At 51.4% G+C, this 25786-nt stretch overlaps 1 protein-coding gene across 6 annotated transcripts in view; it reads left to right on the forward strand.

Annotated features, from left to right (window-relative positions):
- Positions 1-25786, forward strand: part of ABCC9 (ATP binding cassette subfamily C member 9) — a 203996-nt gene that overhangs the window by 161860 nt on the left and 16350 nt on the right. For 4 of the 6 annotated variants that reach the window (XM_029058304.1, XM_029058303.2, XM_029058302.2 and 1 more), the window contains 5 exons: positions 7210-7330; positions 9296-9426; positions 14938-15016; positions 20593-20701; positions 25328-25431. In XM_029058304.1, the coding sequence (XP_028914137.1) occupies positions 7210-7330; positions 9296-9426; positions 14938-15016; positions 20593-20701; positions 25328-25431 (544 nt within the window). The remainder of the gene's footprint in view (positions 1-7209; positions 7331-9295; positions 9427-14937; positions 15017-20592; positions 20702-25327; positions 25432-25786) is intronic. The other 2 variants (XM_029058306.2, XM_029058307.2) reach the window with 1 other exon arrangement.

Raw genomic sequence — 25786 nt, forward strand, 5'->3', positions numbered from 1 at the left:
GGGCCTCAGTTACCGCATCTGGAAAATGGGGATGAAGACTGTCAGCCCCGCGTGGGACCACGTAATTACCTTGTATCTATCCCAGCACTTAGAACAGCGCTTGACACATTTTAAGCACTTAATATCAACATTATTATTATTATTCCAACCATTAAATCAATCAATCAAGGGGATTTATTAAGTATTTACTGTGTGCAGAACACTGTACGAAGCCCTTGAGAAAATGCAATGCGACAGAGTTGGCAGGACACAATCCCCGTCCTCAAAGGGTTTCCAGTTGACAAGGAGAGACCTACATTAAAATAGATTAGGGGTCCGGAAATGGAAGAGTTCAAGAATATTAATAGGAATGGTATTTGTTAACCTCTAATTAGTGGAAAGATGCCAGGCCTGGGAATCAGAGGACCTGGATTCTACTCCTGGCTCTGCCGATTGCCTGCTGTGTGGCCTTGGGCGAGTCACTTCACGTCCCTGGGCTTCGGTTTCCTCATCTATAAAATGGGTATAAGCTAGCAGCTCCCTGCGCTTAGACTGTGAGGCCCGTGTGGGACAATGACTGTGTCCAACCTGATTAAATTGTGTCTACCCCAGTGCTTAGAATAATGCTTGACACATGGGAAGAGCTTAATAAATACCATTAAAAACTGTGTCCACTCATCCATTAAGTCAATCAAGCAATCAGTCAATCAGTCAAGGGGATTTATTAAGTAGTCACTGCGTGCAGAGCATTGTACGAAGCACTTGGAAAATGCAGTACGTCGGAGTTGGCAGGACGCAATCCAGGCCGTCAGGGATTTTCTAATCTACAGGGAGAGATCTACATTAAAATAGATTATTTGTTAAGTGCTTACTATGTGCAGAGCACCGTTCTAAGCACTGGGGGAGATACAGGGTCATCAGGTTGTCCCACGTGAGGGTCACAGTCTTAATCCCCATTTTACAGATGAGGCCCAGAGAAGTGAAGTGACTCGCCCACAGTCACGCGGCTGACAAGTGGCAGAGGCGGGATTCGAACTCGTGACCTCTGACTCCAAAGCCCGGGCTCTTCCCACTGAGCCACGCTGCTTCTCTATGAGATTTGAATATCTCATGATGATGATTCAAATGAGATTTAAATATCAGTTCTTCCGCCAGCTAAGACTCTGAACCCCACGCACCACCAGGTTGTGTCCTACCTAATTCACTGGTACCTACCCCGGGGTTTAGAAAGCAGTTTGGCACATCTTAGGTGCTTATAATAATATTGGTATTTGTTAAGCGCTTACTATGTGCCGAGCACTGTTCTAAGCGCTGGGGGAGATTCAGGGTAATCGGGTTGTCCCACGTGAGGCTCACAGTTAATCCTCGTTTTACAGATGAGGTCACTGAGGCCCAGAGAAGCGAAGTGACTTGCCCACAGTCACCCAGCTGACAAGCGGCAGAGCCGGGATTCAAACTCATGACCTCTGACTCCCAAGCCCGTGCTCTCTCCACTGAGCCACGGTGCTTAACCGATACCTTACAGAAGTCTCTCTGATAGACCACGCTGCTTCTCTACGGGACTGGACTAGCCACCTCGACAGGGGATGGGAGGGGGGAATGGGAAGCCGTTGATATTTGGGGAATTCTTCAATGATCTGGAATTGATTTCAACTCTCTTCTTTTCTTCCAAGAGTTGCAAGTCATTTATGTTCCCCAGTTAGGGGCCAAAACATAGCCATCCCTCCAGAATGGTTATTTATTAAGCACTTCCTGAGGCCAAAGCAATGTGGCCTAGTGGCTAGAGCCCAGGCCTAGTCGGAAGGACCCGGGTTCTAGTACCGGCTCCGCCTGTTGTCTGCCGTCTGATCTTGGGCAAGTCCTTTTGCTTCTCTGGACCTCAGTTCCTTCATCTGGAAAATGGGGATGGAGACTGTGAGCCCCTTGTGGGACAGGGACTGGCTCCAAAATGATTAGCTTTTTTTTAGTGGTTTTTGTTAAGCGCTTATTATCTGCCGGGCACTGTTCTAAGAGCTGGAATAATAATGATGGTATTTGTTAAGCGGTTACTATGTGCAGAGCACTGTTCTAAGCGCCGGGGTAGGTACAGGGTCCTCAGGGTAGATACAGGGTCATCAGGTTGTCCCACCTGAGGCTCACAGTCTTCATCCCCATTCTACAGATGAGGTAACTGAGGCACCGAGAAGACAAGTGACTCGCCTACAGTCACACAGCTGACAAGTGTGACGATTAGACTGTAAGCCCGTCAAACGGCAGGGACTATCTGTTGCCGACTCGTTCGTTCCAAGCGCTTAGTACAGTGCTCTGCACCTAGTAAGCGCTCAATAAATGCTATTGAATGACTGAATGAATGAAAGTGGCAGAGCCGGGATTCGAACCCCTGACCTCTGACTCCCAAGCCCGGGCTCTTTCCACTGAGCCACGCTGCTTCCCTAGTGATCTGCACACAGTAAGCGCTCAATAAATACGATTGAATGAATACGAATTGAATGAAAGGGTACAGAGCCGAATGCAGAGAGGATGCGAAAGAGAGAGGGAGCTGGGGAAGAAGGGGCTTAGTCAGGACGCCTCTTGGAAGAAATGTGACCTCTGTAAGGCTTTTAAGATGGGGAGAGTCATTGTCTGCGGGATTTGAGGCGGGAGGATTTTGCGGGCCAGAGGCAGGACGTGGGCCGGGGGTCGGTGGCGAGACAGGAGAGATGGAGGCCCGGTGAGGAAATTGGGAGACTAAAATAGAGTTAGGATTCAAAGTCCTTGCCCTAGAAGACCTTTAGTCAGTCAATCGTATTTACTGAGCGCTTACTGTGTGCAGAGCACCCGTACGAAGCACTTGGGAGAGGGCGATACAACAACAACCAGACACATTCCCTGTCCACAGGGAGCTTACGAGAAGCAGCGTGGCTCAATGAGAAGCAGCGTGGCTCAGTGGAAAGAGCGTGGGCTTTGGAGTCAGAGGTCATGGGTTCGAATCCCAGCTCGGCCGCTTGTCAACTTGTCAGCTGGGTGACTTTGGGCAAGTCACTTAACTTCTCGGTGCCTCAGTTACCTCATCTGTAAAATGGGGATTAAGACTGTGAGCCCCACGGGGGACAACCTGATTCCCCCGTGTCTACCCCAGCGCTTAGAACAGTGCTCGGCACATAGTGAGCGCTTAACAAATACCAACATTATTATTATTATTATTACGGTCTAAAGAGGCAGGCAGACATTAGTACAGATCAACAGATAACAGTCAATCGTATTTATTGAGCGCTTACTGTGTGCGGAGCACCGTACGAAGCACTTGGGAGAGGACGATACAACAATAACCAGACACATTCCCTGCCCACAGGGAGTTTACGGTCTAAAGAGGCAGGCAGACATTAATACGAATAAACAGATAACAGATATGGACTTAAGTTCAGGGGTTTTGTGGGGGCCGTGAATAAAGGGAGCAAATCAGGACGACACAGAAGGGAGTGGGAGAGGAGGAAAAGTGGGGCTTAGTCGGGAAGGCCTCTTGGAGGAGGTGGGCCTTGGATAAGGCTTTGAAGTCATCGACAGCCGGAGAAGAGGTGGGAGGGCGTTCCAGGCCAGAGGCAGGACGCGGGTGAGGGGTCGGCGGCGAGATGGAGGAGATCGAGGCCCAGTTAGCAGCAGCGGGATGAAGTGTGAGGGCTGGGTTGTAGTAGGAGAGGAGCGAGGTGAGGTAGGAGGGGGCGAGGGGATGGACGGCTTTAAAGCCGACGGTGAGGACTCTCCGTGTGAGGCCGAGGTTTTACAATCTGGTAGGGGAGACGGACACTACAATAAATTGAAGTTTCAGGGAGGTAACTGAGTTGGGACATCTGGACAAACCGATCAGAGGAAGAGGGAGCCAGGCAATGAGTATCCGAGGGTTTAGGGATGCAGAGGGGTCATAATGGCAGGAACAGAGAGGGTCAAGGGGGAGGAGATGAAAGATGAAGCAGGGAAGACCTCCTCCAAGAGATCTGATCTTGGAAAGGCTCTGTGATGTGAAGGGGGTGGTGAGAGCGTGGCAGGATCGAGCTAAAGGTCAACAGCGAGAGACCGTGAGCTCCTTGTGGTCAGGGAATGTGTCTGTTATATTGTTATGTGGTCCTCTAACGAGCGCTTAGTACAGGGCTCCGCACACCGTCAGTGCTCAATAAACACGGTTGGTCGATTGACTGAAAAGAGACAAGAACCAGTCACAGGGAATAATAGTAATAATAGTTGTGCTCAATGAATACGGTCGGTTGATTGACTGAAAAGAGACAAGAACCAGTCACAGGGAAAAATAGTAATAGTAATTGTGCTCAATAAATATGGTTGGTTGATTTATTTCCCTGAAAAGAGAGAAGAAGGAGTCACAGTGAATAATAATAATGATAATTGTGCTCAATAAATATGGTTGGTTGATTTATTTCCCTGAAAAGAGACAGTGAATGATAATAATAATAATTGTGCTCAATAAATATGGTTGGTTGATTTATTTCCCTGAAAAGAGACAAGAACGAGTCACAGTGAATAATAATAATAATAATTGTGCTCAATAAATATGGTTGGTTGATTGACTGAAAAGAGGCAAGAACCAGTCACAGTGAATAATAATAATAATAATGATTGTGCTCAATAAATATGGTTAGTCGATTGACTGAAGAGAGTCAAGAAACAGTCACAGTGAAGAATAATAATAATAATAATTGTGCTCAGTAAATACAGTTGGTTGATTGACTGAAAAGAGACAAGAACCAGTTACAGGGAATAATAGTAATAATAATTGTGCTCAATAAATATGGTTGGTTGATTGACTGAAAAGAGACAAGAATGAGTCATAGTGAATAATAATAATAATTATTGTGCTCAATAAGTACGGTTAGTTGATTGACTGAAAAGAGACAAGGATCAGTGAAAGTGAATAATAATAATGATAATTGTGCTCAATAAATGCGATTGGTTGCTTGTCTGAAAAGAGACAAGAACCAATCACAGTGAATAATAATAATATTTATGGTGTTTTGTTAAGCGCCTACTATGTGCTGGGCGGTGTTCTAAGGTCTAGGTTAGGTACAGGTTAATATGGTTGGACACAATCCCCGTCCCAAGTAGGACTCACAGTCTTAATCCCCAGTTTACAGGTGAGGGAACTGAGTCACAGAAAGGCTAAGTGACTTGCCCAACATCTCACAGATAGGTGACGGAGCCAGAATTGGAACCCATCTCCTTCTGACTCCCAAGCTCTATTCACTTGGCTTAACTGGAAGAGAAATGATTAAGTGCCTTAAAGCCAGTCCTATCTGAGAAGCAGTCCTACAGAGAAGCAGTGTGGCTCAGTGGAAAGAGCTTGGGAGTCAGAGGTCATGGGTTCGAATCCCGGCACTGCCACTTGTCAGCTGTGTGACTGTGGGCAAGTCACTTCACTTCTCTGGGCCTCAGTTATCCCATCTCTAAAATGGGGATTAACTGTGAGCCTCACGTGGGACAACCTGATGACCCTGTATCCCTCCCAGCGCTTAGAACAGTGCTCTGCACATACTAAGCGCTTAACAAATACCAACATTATTATTATTATTATCTACATTGTCCGGATATTGTTGTATTGTCCTCTCCCATGCGCTCAGTACAGTGCTCTGCACACAGTCAGCACTCAATAAATACGAGTGAATAAATGAAAGAATGAAGATTCGTTCAATGTTCAATAGTATTTATTGAGCGCTCACTAGGTGCAGAGCACTGTACTAAGCGCTTGGAATGAGCAAGTCGGCAACAGATAGAGACGGTCCCTGCCCTTTGACGGGCTTACGGTCTCATCGGGGGAGACGGACGGACGAGAACGATGGCGATAACTGTTGCCATCGAAGATCTCCCTCCTCCTCGATCGATCGATCCTAGTGGCAAGGCTCGGTTTGGAAACGGTTATTTTTAGCCGGGCGATTTACCTCCCCGCCGACCTTCAAAGCCTCACTGAAGGCCCACCTCCTCCAAGAAGTCTTCCCTGACTGCGTCCCTCCTTTCCTCTTCTCCCCCTCCCTCCTGCATCACCCCGACTCGCTCCCTTTATTCATCCCCCCCACCCGGCCCCGCGCCGCTTACCTCCACATCTGTCATTTATTTTCATTCATATAAATGTCTGTTTCCCGCTCTAGACCTTATGCTTGTTCATTCATTCATTCACCCTAATCCCCGCTCTGCTCCTTGTCCGTTGTGTGACTCTGGGCGAGTCACTTCACTTCTCGGGGCCTCAGTGACCTCATCTGTCAAATGGGGATGAAGACTGCGAGCCCCCCACGGGACACCCTGATGACCTTGTATCTCCCCCAGTGCTTAGAACAGTGCTTCACACGTAGTAAACGCTTAACAAAAGCCGACATTGTTATTTTTCATTCATTCATTCATTCGGTCATATTTATTGAGTGCTTACTGGGTGCAGAGCACTGTACTAAGCACTTGGAAAGTACAGTTCGGCAACAGATAGAGACAATCCCTACCCGACGACGGGCTCACGGTCTAGAAGCGGGGAGAATTACTGCGGGCAGGGAGTGTGTCTGTTATATTGTTCTCTTGTATTCTCCCAAGTGCTTAGTACAGTGCTCTGCACTCAGTAAGCGCTCAGTGAATACGATTGGCTGGCTGACATCTCGTACAGACATCGAGCGCTAAAAACGGTGTGGCTCAGTGGAAAGAGCCTGCCTTGGGAGTCAGAGGTCGCGGGTTCTAATCCCAGTTCCGTCACCCCTCGGTGGTGTGACTTTGGGCAAGTCACTTCTCTGTGCCTCAGTTAGCTCACCTGTAAAATGGGGACTGAGACTGTGAGCCCCACGTGGGACAACCTGATGACCTTGTATCTACCGCAGGGCTTAGAATAGTGCTGGGCACATAGTAAGCACTTAAATGCCATTATTGAGAAGCCGCGTGGCTTAGTGGAAAGAGCCGGGCTTCGGAGTCAGAGGTCACGGGTTCGAATCTCGCCTCAGCTACTTGTCAGCTGTGTGACTGTGGGCGAGTCACTTCACTTCTCTGGGCCTCAGTTCCCTCATCTGGAAAATGGGAATGAAGACTGTGAGCCCCACGTGGGACGACCTGATTAACCTGTATCCACCCCAGTGCTTAGAACAGTGCTGTGCACATAGTAAGTGCTTAACAAATACCAACATTATTACCAATATTATTATTAGTAGTAGTAGTAGTAGTAATAAAAGCAGCCAATTGTTTTGAAAACCTGTTGTGTTTTTTTGCCCCCCGGAACAGATCACCAACTACCTGAACTGGGTTGTGAGAAATTTGGCCGATCTGGAGGTCCAGATGGGAGCGGTGAAGAAAGTGAACAGTTTCTTGAATATGGAGTCGGAAAACTACGAAGGAACCATGGGTATCACGGCTTATGTCATTTCGCGATTCGGGGGATCGTTTCTCCGGAAGAGGTTTGATCCTCTAGATCACCTAGGTCACGCTGGCGAATGGAAAGAGAATGCAGACGACGAGCGGCGTAATTTGGACATTTTGGTTAAATTGTCTAAGTGGCATGATCTAGAGAAGCAGCGTTGCCGAGTGGCAAGAGCCCGGCCTGGGTGTCAGAGGACCTGGGTTCTAATCCCGGCTTCTGCCGATTGCTTGTTGTGCCACTTCGGGCAAGTCACTTCGCTTCTCTGGGCCTCAGTTCCCTCATCTGTAAAATGGGGATAATGTTGGTATTTGTTAATGTGCCGAGCACCGTTCTAAGCGCTGGGGGAGATACAGGGTCATCGGGTTGTCCCACGTGGGGCTCACGGTCTTCATCCCCATTTTCCAGATGAGGTCACTGAGGCCCAGAGAAGTGAAGTGACTTGCCCACGGTCACACAGCTGACAATGGTAGAGCCGGGATTCGAACCCAAGATTTCTGACTCCCAAGCCCGGCTTCTTTCCCCTAAGCCACGCTGCTTCTATCTACCCCATCGCTTAGTACGGTGCCTGGCACATAGTAAGTGCTTAATAATAATGTTGGTACTTGTTAAGCACTTACTAGGTGCAGAGCACCGTTCTAAGCCCTGGGGGAGACACGGGGTCATCAGGTCGTCCCCCGTGAGGCTCACCGTCTTCATCCCCATTTTCCAGATGAGGTCACTGAGGCCCAGAGAAGTGAAGTGACTTGCCCGCAGTCACCCAGCTGCCAAGTGGCAGAGCCGGGATTCGAACCCATGACCTCTGACTCCCAAGCCCGGGCTCTTTCCCCTGAGCCACGCTGCTTCTCCAAATGCCATAATTATTATTACAATATTGTAATATTGTACAATATTGTACAATATGTAATATTGTAATTATTATTACAATACCAGAGTGTTAATAAAGGGGAATTAACTCTGAGACCGACACTTTCAGCTTCCTTAAGAAGCAGAGTGGCCTTGTGTATAAAGCATAGGCCTGGGAGTCAAGTGCTAAGGTACAGTGCTCTGCACACGTAAGCGCTCAGTAAGTACGATTGAATGAATGAGTCAGAAGGACTAATCCCAGCTCCGCCACTTGTCTACCGAGTGACCTTGGGCAAGTCGCGTGACGTAGTGGAAAGAGCCCGGGTTTGGGAGTCAGAGGTCGTGAGTTCTAATCCCGGATCCACCGCTTATCAGCTGTTCATTCATTCAATAGTATTTATTGAGCACTTACTACGTGCAGAGCACTGGACTAAGCGCTTGGAACGGACAGATCGGGAACAGATAGAGACGGTCCCTGCCCTTTGACGGGCTTACGGTCTAATCTAAGCTGTGTGACTTTGGGCCAGTCACTTCTCCGGGCCTCAGTTCCCTCATCTGTAAAACGGGGATTAACTGTGAGTCTCACATGGGACAACCTGATTACCCTGGGTCTACCCCAGGGCTTGGAACAGTGCTCTGCACATAGTAAGCGCTTAACAAATGCCAACATTATAAATAGAATTGTAGATATATACATCATTAATAAAATAAATAGAATAATAAATATGTACAGATAGGCACAAGTGCTGTGGGGAGGGGAAGGGGGTAGAGCGGAGGGAGGGAGTCGGGGCGACGGGGAGGGGAGGAGGAGCGGAGGGAAAGGGAGGGCCGAGGGCGGGAAGGCCTCCCGGAGGAGGCGACCTCTCGGGAGGGCTCGGAAGAGGGGAAGAGAGCGAGTTCGGCGGAGGGGAGGAGGGAGGCCGTTCCGGGACGGAGGGAGGACGCGACCCGGGGGTCGACGGCGGGACGGGCGAGACCGGGGGACGGCGAGGAGGCGGGCGGCGGAGGAGCGGAGCGGGCGGCCTGGGCCGGAGAAGGAGAGAAGGGAGGTGAGGTAGGAGGGGGCCGGGGGATGGACGGCTTGGAAGCTCTGGGAAACTCTTCCAGATCCCTCTGAAGTTCCGGAACACTGGCCGCAGGAGGGTGAGATCAAGATTCACGATCTGTGCGTCCGATACGAAAATAACCTGAAGCCTGTCCTCAAACACGTCAAGGCCTACATCAAACCCGGGCAAAAGGTAAGTGGCCTTCCACCGTCATTCCACCGGGAAGCAGCGTGGCTCGGGGGAGAGAGGCCGCGCTTGGCAGTCCGAGGTCGTGGGTCCTAATCCCGGCTCTGCACTTGTCAGCTGGGTGACTTGGGCAAGTCATTTAACTACTCTGTGCCTCAGTTACCTCGTCCCCTTCTAGACCGTGAGCCCGTTGTTGGGTAGGGATTGTCTCCATCTGTTGCAGCAGTGTTCTTTCCAAGCGCTTAGTACGGTGCTCTGCACACGATAAGTGCTTAATAAATAGCAACATGGGTCAGTGGAAAGATCCCGGGCTTGGGAGTCAGAGGTCATGGGTTCGAATCCCGGCTCTGCCCCTTGTCAGCTGGGTGACTGTGGGCGAGTCACTTAGCTTCTCTGGGCCTCAGTTCCCTCATCTGTAAAATGGGGATGAAGCCGGTGAGCCTCACGTGGGACGACCCGATGACCCCGTATCTCCCCCAGCGCTTAGGACAGCGCTCTGCACGTAGTAAGCGCTTAACAAATACCAACGTTATTATTATTATTATGAATAAAATGGAGATGAGGACAGTGAGCCCCACGTGGCCCCACCTGAGGGCCTTATATCTCCCCCGGCGCTTAGACCAGTGCTCGGCACATAGTAAGCGCTTAACAAATACCAACATCATCATTATTGACCCTCAAAGGGCACGGTCTCGGCCCATTACGAGCTTGCGGTCTGGAGGGAGTGGGAGCCACGGGATCGTTCAATCAGTGGGATTTCTGGAACGCTTACCGCGCAGAGCACTGTGCTGAGCCTTGAGGCAGCGATGCTTGCGTTTTACTCTCCCCGTCCTCCTCTGATCGGTCTTGGATTTTTCCACAAACGATGCGTAGGAAGATTAGGGAGCTTAGAAGAGGGCTTGGCACATAGTAAGCGCTTAACAAATACCATCCTTATTGGGGGGCGAGGGTGAGAGGATGGTTGTCAGTCAGTCTTTCAGTCAGTCACATTTAATGAGCACTTACTGTGTGCAGAGCACTGGACTAAGCGATTGGGAGAGGACAATAGAACAATAAACCGACACATTCCCTGCCCACAGGGAGCTTGATATTAATAATAATAACGATATTTGTGAAGTGCTTACGATGTGCCAAGCACTCTTCTGAGCTCTGGCGTAGATACGATTTAATCAGGTTGTCCAACATGGGGCTCACGGTCTTCATCCCCGTTTTGCAGATGAGGGAACTGATGAATAGGGAAGTGAAGCAGCGTGGCTCAGTGGAAAGGGCCCGGGCTTTGGAGTCAGAGGTCATGGGTTCGAATCCCGGGTCGGCCACTTGTCAGCTGGGTGACTCTGGGCAAGTCACTTCACTTCTCGGTGCCTCAGTGACCTCATCTGGAAAATGGGGATGAAGACTGGGAGCCCCACCTGGGACAACCTTTCATTCATTCATTCAATAGTATTTATTGAGCGCTTACTATGTGCAGAGCACTGTACTAAGCGCTCGGGATGAACAAGTCGGCAACAGAGACGGTCCCCGCCGTTTGACGGGCTCACGGTCTCATCGGGGGAGACGGACGGACGAGAACGATGGCACTAAACAGCGTCGAGGGGAAGAACGTCTCGTAAAAACCGATGGCGACTAAATAGAATCGAGGCGATGTACAATTCATTAACAAAATAAATAGGGTGACGAAAATATAGACGGTCGAGCGGACGAGTACGGTGCCGTGGGGATGGGAAGGGAGAGGTGGAGGAGCGGAGGGAAAAGGGGAAAATGAGGCTTTAGCTGCGGAGAGGTGAAGGGGGGACGGCAGAGGGAGTAGAGGGGGAAGAGGAGCTCGGTCTGGGAAGGCCTCTTGGAGGAGGTGATTTTTAAGTAAGGTTTTGAAGAGGGAAAGAGAATCAGTTTGGCGGAGGTGAGGAGGGAGGGCGTTCCGGGACCCGCGGGAGGACGCGACCCGGGGTCGACGGCGGGACGGGCGAGACCGAGGGACGGCGAGGAGGCGGGCGGCGGAGGAGCGGAGCGTGCGGGGTGGGCGGTAGAAAGAGAGAAGGGAGGAGAGGTAGGAAGGGGCGAGGTGATGGAGAGCCTCGAAGCCTAGAGTGAGGAGTTTTTGTTTGGAGCGGAGGTCGATGGGCAACCCCTGGAGTTGTTTAAGAAGGGGAGGGACAGGCCCAGATCGTTTCTGCGGGAAGATGAGCCGGGCGGCGGAGTGAAGAATAGACCGGAGCGGGGCGAGAGAGGAGGAAGGGAGGTCAGAGAGAAGGCTGACACGGTAGTCTAGCCGGGATATAACGAGAGCCCGTAATAGTAAGGTAGCCGTCTGGGTGGAGAGGAGAGGGCGGATCTCGGCGATATCGTAGAGGTGAAACCGGCAGGTCTCGGTAACGGATAGGACGCGTGGGGTGAACGAGAGGGACGAGGCAAGGATGACGCCGAGATCGCGGGCCTGCGGGACGGGAAGGATGGTCGTGCCATCCACGGTGATGGAGAAGTCTGGGAGCGGACCGGGTTCGGGAGGGAAGATGAGGAGCTCGGTCTCGCTCACGTCGAGTTTCAGGCGGCGGGCCGACATCCGGGCGGAGACGTCCCGGAGGCGGGAGGAGACGCGAGCCCGAAGGGAGGGGGAGAGGATGGGGTCGGAGATGGAGATCCGCGTGTCATCCGCGTAGAGATGGTCGTCAAAGCCGTGAGAGCGGATGAGTTCGCCGAGGGAGCGAGTGTAAATGGAGAACGGAAGAGGGCCGAGAACTGACCCTCGAGGAACTCCAACAGTTAAAGGATGGGAGGGGGAGGAGGCTCCAGCGAAGGAGACCGAGAATGACCGGCCGGAGAGGTGAGAGGAGAACCGGGAGAGGACGGAGTCCGTGAAGCCGAGGTGAGATGAGGTATGGAGGAGGAGGGGACGGTCGACAGTGTCAAAGGCAGCAGAGAGGTCGAGGAGGATCAGAATGGAGTAGGAGCCGTCGGATCTGGCAAGAAGGAGGTCACGGGTGACCTTAGAGAGAGCGGTCTCGGTAGAGCGGAGGGGACGGAAGCCAGATCGGAGGGGGTCTAGGAGAGAATGGGAGTTAAGGAATTCTAGGCATCGACTGTAGACGACTCGTTCTAGGATTTTGGAAAGGAAGGGTAGTAGGGAGATAGAACGATAACTGGAGGGGGAAGTGGGGTCGAGAGCGGTTTGAAGGCAGAGGGGATGTTTGAAGGCAGAGGGGAAGGAGCCCTTGGAGATTGAGTGGTTAAAAACAGAAGTTAAGGAAGGGAGGAGGGTTCCCCCGTGATTCCCCCGTGTCTCCCCCAGCGCTTAGAACGGTGCTCGGCACATAGTAAGCGCTTAACAGATACCGACCTCATTATGAAGTGACCTCCCCAAGTTCACACAGCTGACAAGCGGCAGAGCCGGGATTAGAACCCGTGACCTTCTGACTCCCAATCCCGGGCTCTTGATTCGAGAAGCAGAGAAGCAGTTGGGCGAAGTGCGTAGAGCCCGGGCCTGGGAGTCAGAAGGTCATGGGTTCTAATTCCGGCTTGGCCACGTGTCTGTTGTGTGACCCTGGGCAAGTCATTTCACTTGGAAATGACTGAGTCATCTGGAAAGAGCCTGGGCTTCGGAGTGAGAGGTCATGGGTTCGACTCCCGGCTCTGCCACTTGTCAGCTGTGTGTCTGTGGGCGAGTCACTTCACTTCTCTGGGCCTCAGTTACCTCATCTGGAAAATGGGGATGAAGACGGTGAGCCTCACGGGGGACGACCCGATGACCCCGTATCTCCCCCAGCGCTTAGAACGGTGCTCGCCACATAGTAAGCGCTTAACAAATACCAACATTATTATTATTTCACTTCTCTGGGCCTCAGTGCCCTCATCTGCAAAATGGGGATTGAGACAGTGAGCCCCACGTGGGACAGGGACTGTGTCCAACCCGATCTGCTTCTATCCACCCCAGCGCTTAGTACAGTGCCTGGTACATAGTAAGCGCTTAACAAATACCACCACTATTATTATTACTGTTATTATTCACCGTGACTGGTTCTTGTCTCTTTTCAGTCAGTCATTCAACCAACCGTATTTCCTGAGCTCTGTGTGCAGGGAGAGGGACTTAATAATAATGTCGGTATTTGTTAAGCGCTTACTATGTGCAGAGCACTGTTCCAAGCGCTGGGGTAGATACAGGGTAATCAAGTTGTCCCACGTGAGGCTCACAGTTAATCCCCATTTTACAGGTGAGGGAACTGAGGCACAGGGAAGTGAAGTGACTTGCCCACGGTCACACAGCTGACAAGTGGCAGAGCTGGGATTCGAACCCATGACCCGTGATTCCCAAGCCCGGGCTCTTTCCACTGAGCCACGCTGCTTCAACCTGATGACCTTGTATCTACCCCAGCGCTTAGAACGGCGCTCTGCACATAGTAAGCGCTTAACAAATACCAACATTATTATTATTATTATTATTAAAACCGTAAGCTCTCTGCGGTTGGGAGACGTCCCTGCCAGTTCCGCTGGGCTTTTCTGTGCGTTGATAGAGTGCTCTGCCCAGAGGAGGTGCTCAGTAAATACCAGGGAACAAACATCCCGTATGAATGGACGATGACTGGATAATAATAATTATGGTATTTGTGAAGCGCTTACTATGTGCTGAGCACTGTTCTAAGCGCCGGGTAATGATCTGGTGACACTGCAATCCTGGCGTTCTTTTTCTTATGATGCTTAGTCTGAGTTTGTAGTCGATCCATCAGTGGTATTTATTGAGCACTTACTGTGTGCAGACCACTATCCTAAGCGCTTGGGAGAGTCCAATTTAGTACAGTGCTCTGCACATAGTAAGCGCTCAATAAATACTATTGAATGAATGAATGAATACAGCACGGTTAGCAGACACGATTCCTGATCACAGGGAGCTCAGAGTCTAGAGGGGGATCAATCAGTGAATCAGTGGTGTTGATTGAGCGCTTACTGTGTGTGGAGAGCACTGTACTAAGCGCTTGGGGGAGTCCAAGACAAGAGAATTCATTTATTCATTCATTCAGTCGGATGTATTGAGCGCTTACTGGGTGCAGAGCACCGTGCTAAGAGCTTGGGAAGTACGGTATAACGATTAAATGGGAAGCAGCGTGGCTCAGTGGGAAGAGCCCGGGCTCGGGAGTCAGAGGTCATGGGTTCTAATCCCGACTCCGCCACCTGTCAGCTGGGTGACTTTGGGCAAGTCACTTCACTTCTCCGGGCCTCAGTTCCCTCAGCTGCAAAATGGGGATGAAAACCGTGAGCCCCACGTGGGACAACCCGATGACCTTGTATGCCCCCCAGCACTTAGAATGGTGCTTGGCACATAGTAAGCGCTTAACAAATACCATCATTATTATCATTATTATTATGAATAGACAATCCCTGCCCACAGTGAGCTCACAGTTTAGAGCGGGGCAGACAGACGTCACCCATTTCCCACGAGGACGCTGCCCTGCTTGGTCCCTGGGTCCTGAGTTCGGGAGGGGCAGCGCTTGGTCCTCCCGGCGGCCAAGGCTTCGCGCTGTCTTTCAGGTTGGGATCTGCGGACGCACCGGCAGCGGGAAGTCATCCCTGTCTCTGGCTTTCTTCCGGATGGTCGACATATTCGACGGTAAGTCTGAGGAGGCCTCGGCCAGCGGATTTCTCCTTCTTTCCCTCCAGAAGCAGTCAACGGAAGCAGCGTGGCGTCATAGTAATAATGACGGTATTTGTTAAGCGCTTACCCTGTGCCAAGCGCTGTTCTAAACTCTGGGGGAGATACAAGGTCATCACGCTTGCCCCCGAGGGGCTCACGGTCTTCATCCCCATTTTACAGGTGAGGTAACTGAGGCACAGAGAAGTGAAGTGACTTGCCCAAAGCTGATAAGTGGTGGAACCGAGATTAGAACCCAAGACCTCTGACCCCCAAGCTTTTTCTGCCAAGCCACGCTGCTTCTCTAATCCCAGCTCTGCCACTTGTTTTTTTTAATCAAAGTTGAAATGAAATATCTGTAAGCACACAGGCAGTTTGACTTCCCGGTTTGGCAAAACCAATGAATTCATCAATCGGTGGTATTTAATGAGCACTTACTGTGTGCAGAGTAATAATTATAATAATGATATTTGTTAATAACAATAATAACAATTTGGTATCTGTTAAGTGCTTACTATGTGCCGAGCACCGTTCTAAGCGCTGGGTAGATACAAGGTAATCAGGTTGCCCCACCTGGGGCTTACAGTTCTAATCCCCATTTTCCAGATGAGGTCACCGAGGCCCAGAGAAGTGAAGTGACTTGCCCACAGTCACACAGCTGACAAGCGGCAGAGCCGGAATTAGAACCCGTGACCTCTGACTCCCAAGCCCGGGCCCTTTCCACTGAGCCACGCTGTTAAGTGCTCACTGTGTGCCCAGCACTGTCCTAAGCGTCGGAGTAGATACAAGATCGATTGTCCCACGTGGGGCTCACAGGTTCAATCCCCGTTTTACAGATGAGGGAACTGAGGCACGGAGAAGTGAAGCGGCTTGCCCAAAGCTGACAGGTGGCGGAGGCAGGATTAGAACCCACGACCCGTGACTCCCAGGCCCGGGCTCTTGCCACTGAACCACGCTGCTTCGATCTCGGCTCTGTTCTCTTTGGGCAGGTGGTTTTCACCCCACCCTCAGCCCCACGGCACTTATGTCTGAAAGAATGTAATTTATTCGTTTCTACTAACGTCTGCCTCCCCCTCTAGACCGTAAGCACCTGTGGGCAGGGAATGTGTCTACCCACCTGTTGTATTTATGAAACAGCGTGGCTTATTGGAAAGAGCCCGGGCCTGGGAGTCAGAGGTCGTGGGTTCTAATCCCGCCTCGGCCACTTATTCATTCATTCAATAGTATTTATTGAGCGCTTACTATGTGCAGAGCACTGTACTAATCAACTGTGTGACTCTGGGCAAGTCACTTACTTTCTCTGGGCCTCAGTGACCTCATCTGGAAAATGGGGATGAAGACCGGGAGCCCCACGTGGGACGACCTGATGACCTTGTGTCTACCCCAGCGCTTAGAACAGTGCACAACACGTGGTCGTGGGTTCAAATCCTGGTTCTGCCACTTGTCAGCTGTGTCACTATGGGCAAGTCACTTAATTTCTCTGGGCCTCAGTGACCTCGTCTGTAAAATGGGGATGAAGACTGTGAGCCTCACGTGGGACGACCTGATGACCCTATCTCTACCCCAGCACTTAGAACTGTGCTCTGCACATAGTAAGCGCTTAACAAATACCAACGTTATTATTATTAGTAATAAGCGCTTAAGAAATACCATAATTATGATGATGATGATGATGATTCCTGCTTACTTGTTTTGGTGTCTGTCTCCCCCCACTGTAGACTGTGAGCCCCTTGTGGGCAAGAATTGTCCCTCCTTATTGCCATATTGTACTTTCCAAGCGCTTAGTACAGGGCTCTGCACACAGTAAGCGCTCAATAAATACGCTTGGATGAATGAATGTTCTCTCCCAAGCGTTTAATACAGTGCTCTGCACACAGTAAGCGCCCAATACTGCCAATGATTGAGTGAGCATTTATAAGGAAGTAGACGGAGAGCTGAGTTTGTTACCTCTAGACCGTGAGCTCGCTCTGGGCAGGGGAAGCAGCGTGGCTCAGTGAGATGAGCCCGGGCTTGGGAGTCAGAGGTCACGGATTCGAATCCCAGCTCCGCCACTTGTCAGCTGTGTGACTGTGGGCAAGTCACTTCACTTCTCTGGGCCTCAGTTCCCTCGTCTGGAAAATGGGGATTAAGACCGTAAGCCTCACATGGGACAACCTGATTACTCTGGATCTCCCCCAGCGCTTAGAACAGTGCTCTGCACATAATAAGCGCTTAACAAATAAACAAATACCAACTGGCCTGGGTATAAGAAGTTCTGCTGTGTGGCCTTGGGCAAGTCACTTCACTTCTCTGGGCCTCAGTTCCCTCCTCTGGGATTGAGACTGTGAGCCCTATGTGAGACAGGGACTGTGTCCAACCCCATTTGCTCCTATCCACCCCAGCTCTTAGTACGGGGCTCGGCACGTAGTAAGCGTTTAACAAATACCATGATAATAATAATTATTATTACTCCCTTTCCTCTGCTCTGGGGCAGCTGAAATGGTCGTCCAGTGACCGGCACTCACCTCTCTGCTTTTGACTTCCAGAAATTTTAACTCGTGAAACCTAACGTCTGCAAGACAGATTTTTAAACTTCCTGCCTTGGAGGGATGGTTGATGACCGTATAAATCTACCCTAATTTATACCATATACCGTAATTTATCTACCACAATTCTATTTATTGCTATCGTTCTCGTCCGTCCGTCTCCCCCGATTAGACCGTAAGCCTGTCGAAGGGCAGGGACTGTCCCTATCTGTTACCGATTTGTACATTCCAAGCGCTTAGTACAGAGCTCTGCACATAGTAAGCGTTCAGTAAATTCTACTGAATGAATGAATAATGAAGAAGGCTTTTATATTTCAGTCGATCAGTTCATTAAGACCATCGGCCGAGCGCTGTAGCGAGTGTTTGGGAGAGTGCGAGAGTGAAAGCAATCCTGGCCCTCAAGGACAGAGGCTACCGGAGGAGAGGAGGTTGAGGGAGAAAAAAGAGGGCATCCGACTGTTTTTATTTTTGTTTTCTTGATCTTCCTGAAATTTAGCCACTCTGGGCTTCACTGAAAAAAAAAAATTATGGTAGTTGTTAAGCGCTTACTATGTGCCAGGCACTGTACTAAGCAAGGGGGTGGAAACAAGCAATCGGGCTGGACACAGTCCCTGTCCCACGTGGGGCTCACAGTCTCCGTCCCCATTTTACAGATGAGGAAATGGAGGCACAGGGAAGTGTGGTGATTTGCCCAAGGTCGCACAGCAAACTGGCAGAGCTGCAATTAGAACCCATGACCTTCTGACTCCCAGGCCCGGGCTCGAGCCCGCTAGGTCAGGCCACCGCTCAGAGCTAGAAGTCTCCCCCCTCTATTGTTGGTATTTGTTAAGCGCTTACTATGTGCAGAGCACTGTTCTAAGCGCTGGGGGAGATTCAGGGTATTCAGTTGTCCCACACGAGGCTCACAGTTAATCCCCATTTTACAGATGAGGTCACTGAGGCACAGAGAAGTGAAGTGACTCGCCCACGGTCACACGGCTGCCAAGTGGCAGAGCCGGGATTCGAACCCATGACCTCTGACTCCCAAGCCCGGGCTCTAGCCACTGAGCCACGCTCGCTGCGGACAGGGAATGTGTCTGTTTATTATTCTATTGTATTCTCCTGAGTGCTTAGTACAGTGCTTTACACATAGTAAGCGCTCAATAAAAGTGATTAAATGAATGAGTAAATGAACAAGAAGTGCATTTTCCTTTGAGCTTGCCATGATGTAGACTCACTCAAACAGTCAGCCGGACGCCAGGCCTTTTTACCTCCTGGACTGGGACCCCAAACTAAAATTGAACCCCCAAAATTGTCTAAATCGTCTTTTTGAAAAGCAGCCTGGCATGGCTAGAACCCACGCTTGGGAGTCAGAAGGTCATGGGTTCAGGCATTCAGTCGTATTTATTGAGCGTTTACTGCGTTCTCATCTAACATGGGTTCTAATCCCGGCTCCGCCACCTGTCTGCTGTGTGACCTTGGACACATCACTTCTCTGAGCCTCGGTTCCCTCTATCTGTTGCCGAACTGTCCATTCCAAGCGCTCAGTACAGTGCTCTGCACATAGTAAGCGCTCAATAAATACTATTGACTGAATGAATGAAGTGGGGCTTGAGACTGTGAGCCCCAAGTGGGACAGGGACGGTGCCCAACCCAATTTGCTTGGATCCACCCCAGCGCTTAGCACTGTGCCTGACACATACTAAGCGCTTAACGAATACCGTCGTAATAATGATTACTATTATTATTGTGATTTAAAAATTGGGGATTGTAACCGCTAACATTATTATTATGGTATTTGTTAAGTGCTTACTATGTGCCAAGCAATGAATGCCAAGCGAAAGCCCTTTTAGACTTAGAGATCTGTTCACTCGGTTATTCGGGGTGGTAAAGAGGGGGGCGGGAGCCATCCTCTTTCCTTTTGGGAAGGAGTTAATAATGATAATAATAATAATAATGATGATGATGGTATTTGTAAAACGCTTCTTTGTGCCAAGCACTGTTCTAAGAGCTGGAGTAGATAAAAGGTCATCAGGATGTCCCACCGGGGACTCACCGTCTTCATCCCCATTGTACAGATAAGGGAACTGAGGCCCAGAGAAGTGAAGTGACCGGCCCAAGGTCACACAGCAGACAAGTGACGGAACCGGGATTAGAACCCACGTCCTCTGACTCCCAAACCCTGAGCCATGTTGCTTCTCTAACTTGATCGCTGAGCAGTGTGTGTGTGGGTTGCGGGGAGGGGTGAATGGAGTGTGGTGGGTGTACACAGTGTGTGATGTGTTCGTTCATTCAATAGTATTGATTGAGCGCTTACTATGTGCAGAGCACTGGACCGAGCGCTTGGAACGGACAGATCGGTAACAGATAGAGACGGTCCCCGCCCTCCGACGGGCTCACGGTCTAATCGGGGGAGACGGACGGACGAGAACGATGGCGATAGATACAGTCGAGGGGATGAACGTCTCATTAAAACAATAGCAGATAAATAGAGTCGAGGCGAGGTACATCTCATTGACAAAATAAATAGGGTGACCAAGATCTAGACGGTCGAGCGGACGAGTACCGTGCAGAGGGGATGGGAAGGGAGAGGGGAGGAGCGGAGGGAAAGGGGGGAGAAGAGGGTTTAGCTGCGGAGAGGCGAAGGGGGGGTAGAAGGAGTAGAAGGAAAAGGGGAAGTCAGTGTGGGAAGGCCTCTCGGAGGAGGTGAGCTCTCAGGAGGGTTTTGAAGAGGGGAAGAGAATGAGTTTGGCGGAGGGGAGGAGGGAGGGCGTCCCGGGACGGCGGGAGGACGCGGGCCGGGGGTCGACGGCGGGACGGGCGAGGACGGGGGACGGCGAGGAGGCGGGAGGCGGAGGAGCGGAGCGTGCGGCCTGGGCCGGAGAAAGAGAGAAGGGAGGAGAGGTAGGAGGGGGCCGGGGGACGGACGGCCTCGAAGCCTAGAGTGGGAAGTTTCTGTTTTGTGCAGAGGTTGATAGGCAACCAAGTGTGTGTCGGGGGGGTGCTGTGCGGGGACGTGTGTGCGATCTGCGTGCCGTCCCTCTGGCGCAGGGAGGATCGTGATCGACGGGATCGACATCTCGAAGCTCCCCCTGCACACGCTGCGATCCAGGCTGTCCATCATCCTGCAGGACCCCATACTCTTCAGCGGCTCCATTAGGCAAGTGTTGACCGTCCTCACCGGGGCCTCCGCTCCCGGACCCTCCTCGCCCAGAGCCTTCGCTCTGAGCGTGGCTCAGTGGCAAGAGGCCGGGCCCGGGAGTCAGAGGTCATGGGTTCTGATCCCGGCTCCGCCACTTGTCAGCTGTGGGACTTTGGACGAGTCACTTCACTCCTCTGGGCCTCGGTTCCTTCATCTGGAAAATGGGGGTGAAGACTGGGAGCCCCACGGGGGACAACCAGATTACCTTGCTTCCCCCTGCCCCCAGCGCTTAGAACGCTGCTTGGCACGTAGTAAGCGCTTAACAAATTCACTCGATCGTATTTATCATATTTACTGAGCGCTTACTGTGTGCAGAGCACTGTAATAATAGTAATAATGTTGGTATCTGTTAAGCGCTTACTGTGTGCAGAGCACTGTTCTAAGCGCTGGGGGAGACACGGGGGAATCAGGTCGTCCCCCGTGGGGCTCACGGTCTTCATCCCCATTTTACAGATGAGGGAACTGAGGCAAAGAGAAGTGAAGTGACTCGCCCACAGTCACACAGCTGACAAGCGGCAGAGCCGGGATTTGAACCCACGACCTCTGACTCCAAAGCCCGTGCTCTTTCCACTGAGCCATGCTGCTTCTCCACTAAGCGCTTGGAATGTACAATTGGGCAACAGATGGAGACGATCCTTGCCCAACAACAGGCTCACAGTCTAAAATATCTAATATCATCATTATTATTATTATTCACTCCTGGATCCTCCTCTCCCACGGCCTCCACTCCCAGGGCCTCCATCCCAGGTCTCTTCTCCCACAGTCTTCACTCCTGGGCCATCCCCTCCTGGGGCTTCCATTCCTGGCACTTCCTCTCCCAGAGCCTCCGCTCCTGGGACCTCCACTCCCGGGGCCTCCACTCCCGGGTCCTCTACTCCTGGGGCCTCCTCTTCCAGAGCCTTCTCCCTCGGGGCCTCCATTCCCAGGGCATTCACTCCCAGGGCATCTATTCCTGAAGGCTCCGCTCCTGGGATCTCCTCTCCCGGGACCTCCACTCCCGGGGCCTCTACTCCCAGGGCCTTCAGTCCCAGGGTCTCTACTCTTGTCCCACACCTTCTAGTCTTCGGACCTCCTCTTCTAGGGCCTCCACTCTCGGTGCCTCCTCTCCCAGATCCTTCACTGCCAGGGCCTCCACTTCTGGGACCTCCACTCTCGGGACCTCCATTCCAGGAGACCTCCACTCCTCGGGCCTCTGCTCCCAAGGCCTTCACTCCCAGGGATCTATTCCCGGGACCTCCCCTCCCGGGGCCTCTGCTTTCGAGCCTCCTCTCCCAGAGCCTCCTCTCCCGTGGCCTCCACTCCCTGGACCTCCCATCAGTCAGTCAGTCAATCGTATTTACTGTGCGCAAACCACTGTACTAAGTACTTGGAAGAGTGCAGTGTAACAAACACATTCCCTGCCCACAACGAGCTTACGGTCTCCTGCTCTCAAGGCCTCCACGGGCCTCCACTCTCAAGGTCTAATAATGTTGGTAATAACGTTGGTATCTGTTAAGCGCTTACTATGTGCCGAGCACCGTTCTAAGCGCTGGGGTAGACACGGGGGAATCGGGTCGTCCCACGTGGGGCTCACGGTCTTAATCCCCATTTTACAGATGAGGCAACGGAGGCACCGAGAAGTGAGGTGACTTGCCCACAGTCACACAGCCGACAAGTGGCAGGGCCGGGATTCGAACCCATGACCTCTGACTCCAAAGCCCGGGCTCTTTCCAGTGAGCCACGCTGCTTCCCAAGGTCTCCACTCCTGAGAGAGAGAGAGAGAGAGCAAGAGAGAAAGAGTTAGAGAGAGACAGAGAGAGCAGGAAGAGAAGGTGGAACTCCCAGCCCTTCGCTACCGTCTGAGTGGACTAACGTGGCCCCGGGGAAGAAATACACACGCACATACACGTTCAGCTGCCCCCCAGTCCCGTGTGGTCCGGGGCATTCGGAGGCCGAGGAGCGGAGAGGTGTCACCCCCCAACCCCCAGCACGTTCCCACCCTCACACGGCCGCTTCTCCCCTCGACGACGGATGAAGCTGCGCCGAGTTCCGGGCCGGGCTATTATCTTGGACCGGAATCGTTCACCGGGAAGAACCCTCCCCAAGCTTTCGATCACCACTGATCCGCACCGGGGAACAAATTTGCTTCACCTAACAGAACCGCGGGGAAACGCTGCCTGGCGGAAAGAACCCGGGCCTGGAAGTCCGAGAACCCGGGTTCTAATCCCGGCTCAGGCTCTCGTTTGAGGCGTGACCTCGGGCAAGTCGCTTCGCTTCTCTGTGTCTCGGTTTCCTCGCCTGGAAAATGGGGATTCGGCCCCTGCTTGTCCTCCTCCTTAGGTGGGGAGCCCTAGGTGGGACGGGGATTGTGTCTGATCCCGTTGTCTTCTATCCCTCCCAGGGCTTAATATGGTGCTTGGCACATAGTGGAAAGAGCCTGGGCTTCGGGGTCAGAGGTCATGGGTTCGAATCCCGGCCCTGCCACTTGTCAGCTGTGTGACTGTGGGCAAGTCACTTCACTTCTCTGGGCCTCAGTTCCCTCATCTGTAAAACGGGGATTAACTGCGAGCCTTAAGTGGGACAACCTGATTACTGTCTATCTACCCCAGCGCTTAGAACAGTGCTCTGCACATAGTAAGCGCTTAACAAATACCAACGTTATTATTAGTAAGGGCTTAACAAACACCACAATTATTATTATTGAGAAGCAGCGTGGCTCAGTGGAGAGAGCCCGGGCTTTGGAGTCAGAGGTCATGGGTTCGAATGCCGGCTCGGCCACTCGTCAGCTGTGTGACTTTGGGCAAGTCGCTTCACTTCTCGGTGCCTCAGTTACCTCATCTGTAAAATGGGGATTAAGACTGTGAGCCCCACGTTGGACGACCCGATTCCCCTGTGTCTACCTCAGCGCTTAGAACAGTGCTCGGCACATAGTAAGCGCTTAACAAATACCAACATTATTATTATTATATAAGATTAGCAGATCAGAGAGAATTCCAAACAGGACTCCTAATAGTTCTTACTCCTCACCATTGGCTTTAAAGCCCTCAATCAGCTCACCCCTTCCTACCACCTCTTCTCTCTGGTTTCCTACTATTCATTCATTCTTTCAATTCAATCATATTTATTGAGCGCTTACTAGGTGCGGAGCACTGTACTAAGCCCTTGGAGACTCCAATACAACAACAGACACATTCTCTGCCCAAAACGAGCTCACGGTCTAGAGGGGGAGACAGACGTTAACCTCCTTATTCATTCATTCATTCAATCAATAGCATTTATTGAGCGCTTACTATGTGCAGAGCACTGGACTAAGCGCTGGGAATGGACAAATCGGTAACAGATAGAGACGGTCCCTGCCCTCCGACGGGCTCACGGTCTAATCGGGGGAGACGGACGGACGAGAACGATAGCGATAGATAGAATCGAGGGGATGAACGTCTCATTAAAACAATAGCAGATAAATAGAATCGAGGTGATGTACATCGCGTTAACAAAATAACTAGGATAATGAAAATGTATACAGTTGAGCGGATTAGCACAGTGCTGAGGGGAGGGGAAGGGAGAGGGGGAGGAGCAGAGGGAAAGGGAGGAAAAGGGGGCTTAGCGGAGGGGAGGTGAAGGGGGGGAATAAATAAATCATCATCATCTTGATTACCATCGACGTGATCGTCAGTATGTACTGAGCACCTTAACATCTACAAAGTATTGTTCTGAGCACTTGGGAGAGTGTACCGTAAACCAAAGATATGGTCCTCTGGGATTTAACAATCTAATGGGATCAGGGATCGTATTTATTGAGCGCTTACTGTATGCGGAACACCGTGTTAAGCGCTTGGGAGAGTGCAATACGACAATAAACAGTGCAAATCCCCGCCCACAACGAGCTCACACAGCCCAGCCCCCTGCCAGCCTTCTCATTCTACCTCGATCTCGCCCATCTCGCCGCCGACCCCTGGCCCCCGTCCTGCCTCTGGCCTGGATCGCCCTCCCTCCTCATATCCGGCCGCTCTCCCCCTCTTGGAAGCCTTATTGAAGGCCCACCTCCTCCTAGAGGCCTTCCCTGACTGCACCCTGCTCTCCTCTTCTCCCACTCCCTTCTGCGTCCCCCCGACTCGCTCCCTTTCTTCATTCCGCCCCCCCCCCAGCCACTTACTGTCATTTAATTTATTTCATGTCTGTCACCTCCTCTGGACTGTAAGCCCGTTGTGGGTAATAATGTTGGTATTTGTTAAGCGCTTACTGCGTGCAGAGAGAACACTGTTCTAAGCGCTGGGGTAGATGCAGGGGAATGAGATGGTCCCACGCGAGGCTCACAGCCGTTGTATTGCACTCTCCCAAGCGCTTAGTACAGCGTTCTGCACCCAGAAAACACTCGATAAATGCGATTGCCTGACCAACTGATTTACAGATGTGGAAGCTGAGGCCCAAATAGTTGCAGTGACTCGTCCAAGGTCACGCAGCAGGCTAGTGACAGAGCGGGAACAAAAACCCAGATCTCACGATTCCCTTTTCCGTGCTCTGGGCACCGAACCCCTCCGGGCAGTGAGGTTGCTGTCTCTGACGTCTGACATCACGCCTAACTCTTTCGATCTTTCTCCCCTACAGGTTTAATTTGGACCCGGAATGTAAATGTACTGATGACAGGCTTTGGGAAGCTCTGGAAATCGCTCAGCTTAAGAACATGGTCAAATCACTCCCGGGAGGTTTGGGTATGACTTTTAATTACTGATTTTTTGCATCTAAGATAGAGTTTTTTGGTTGTTTTTTCAATGGGATCTGATGAATGCTTACGATGAGTCAGGCACTGTACTAAACATCAGGGTAGATACAAGTTAGTCAGGTTGGATGCAGTCCGGGTCCCAAATGGGGCTCACGGTCTTAATCCACATTTTACTGATGAGGGAACTGGGGCACAGAGAAGTGAAGCATTTTGCCCAAGGTCACTCACAGCAGAGAAGTGGCGGATCCGGGATTAGAACCCATGTCTTTCTGACTCCCAGGCCTGTGCTCCATCCACTTGGCCACGCTCTTCTCAACGTTATGAACGTAGGTAGCCTGACATAT

This window comes from Ornithorhynchus anatinus, chromosome 2 (genome assembly GCF_004115215.2).
Source record: "Ornithorhynchus anatinus isolate Pmale09 chromosome 2, mOrnAna1.pri.v4, whole genome shotgun sequence".
NCBI classification, from domain to species: Eukaryota; Metazoa; Chordata; class Mammalia; order Monotremata; family Ornithorhynchidae; genus Ornithorhynchus; species Ornithorhynchus anatinus.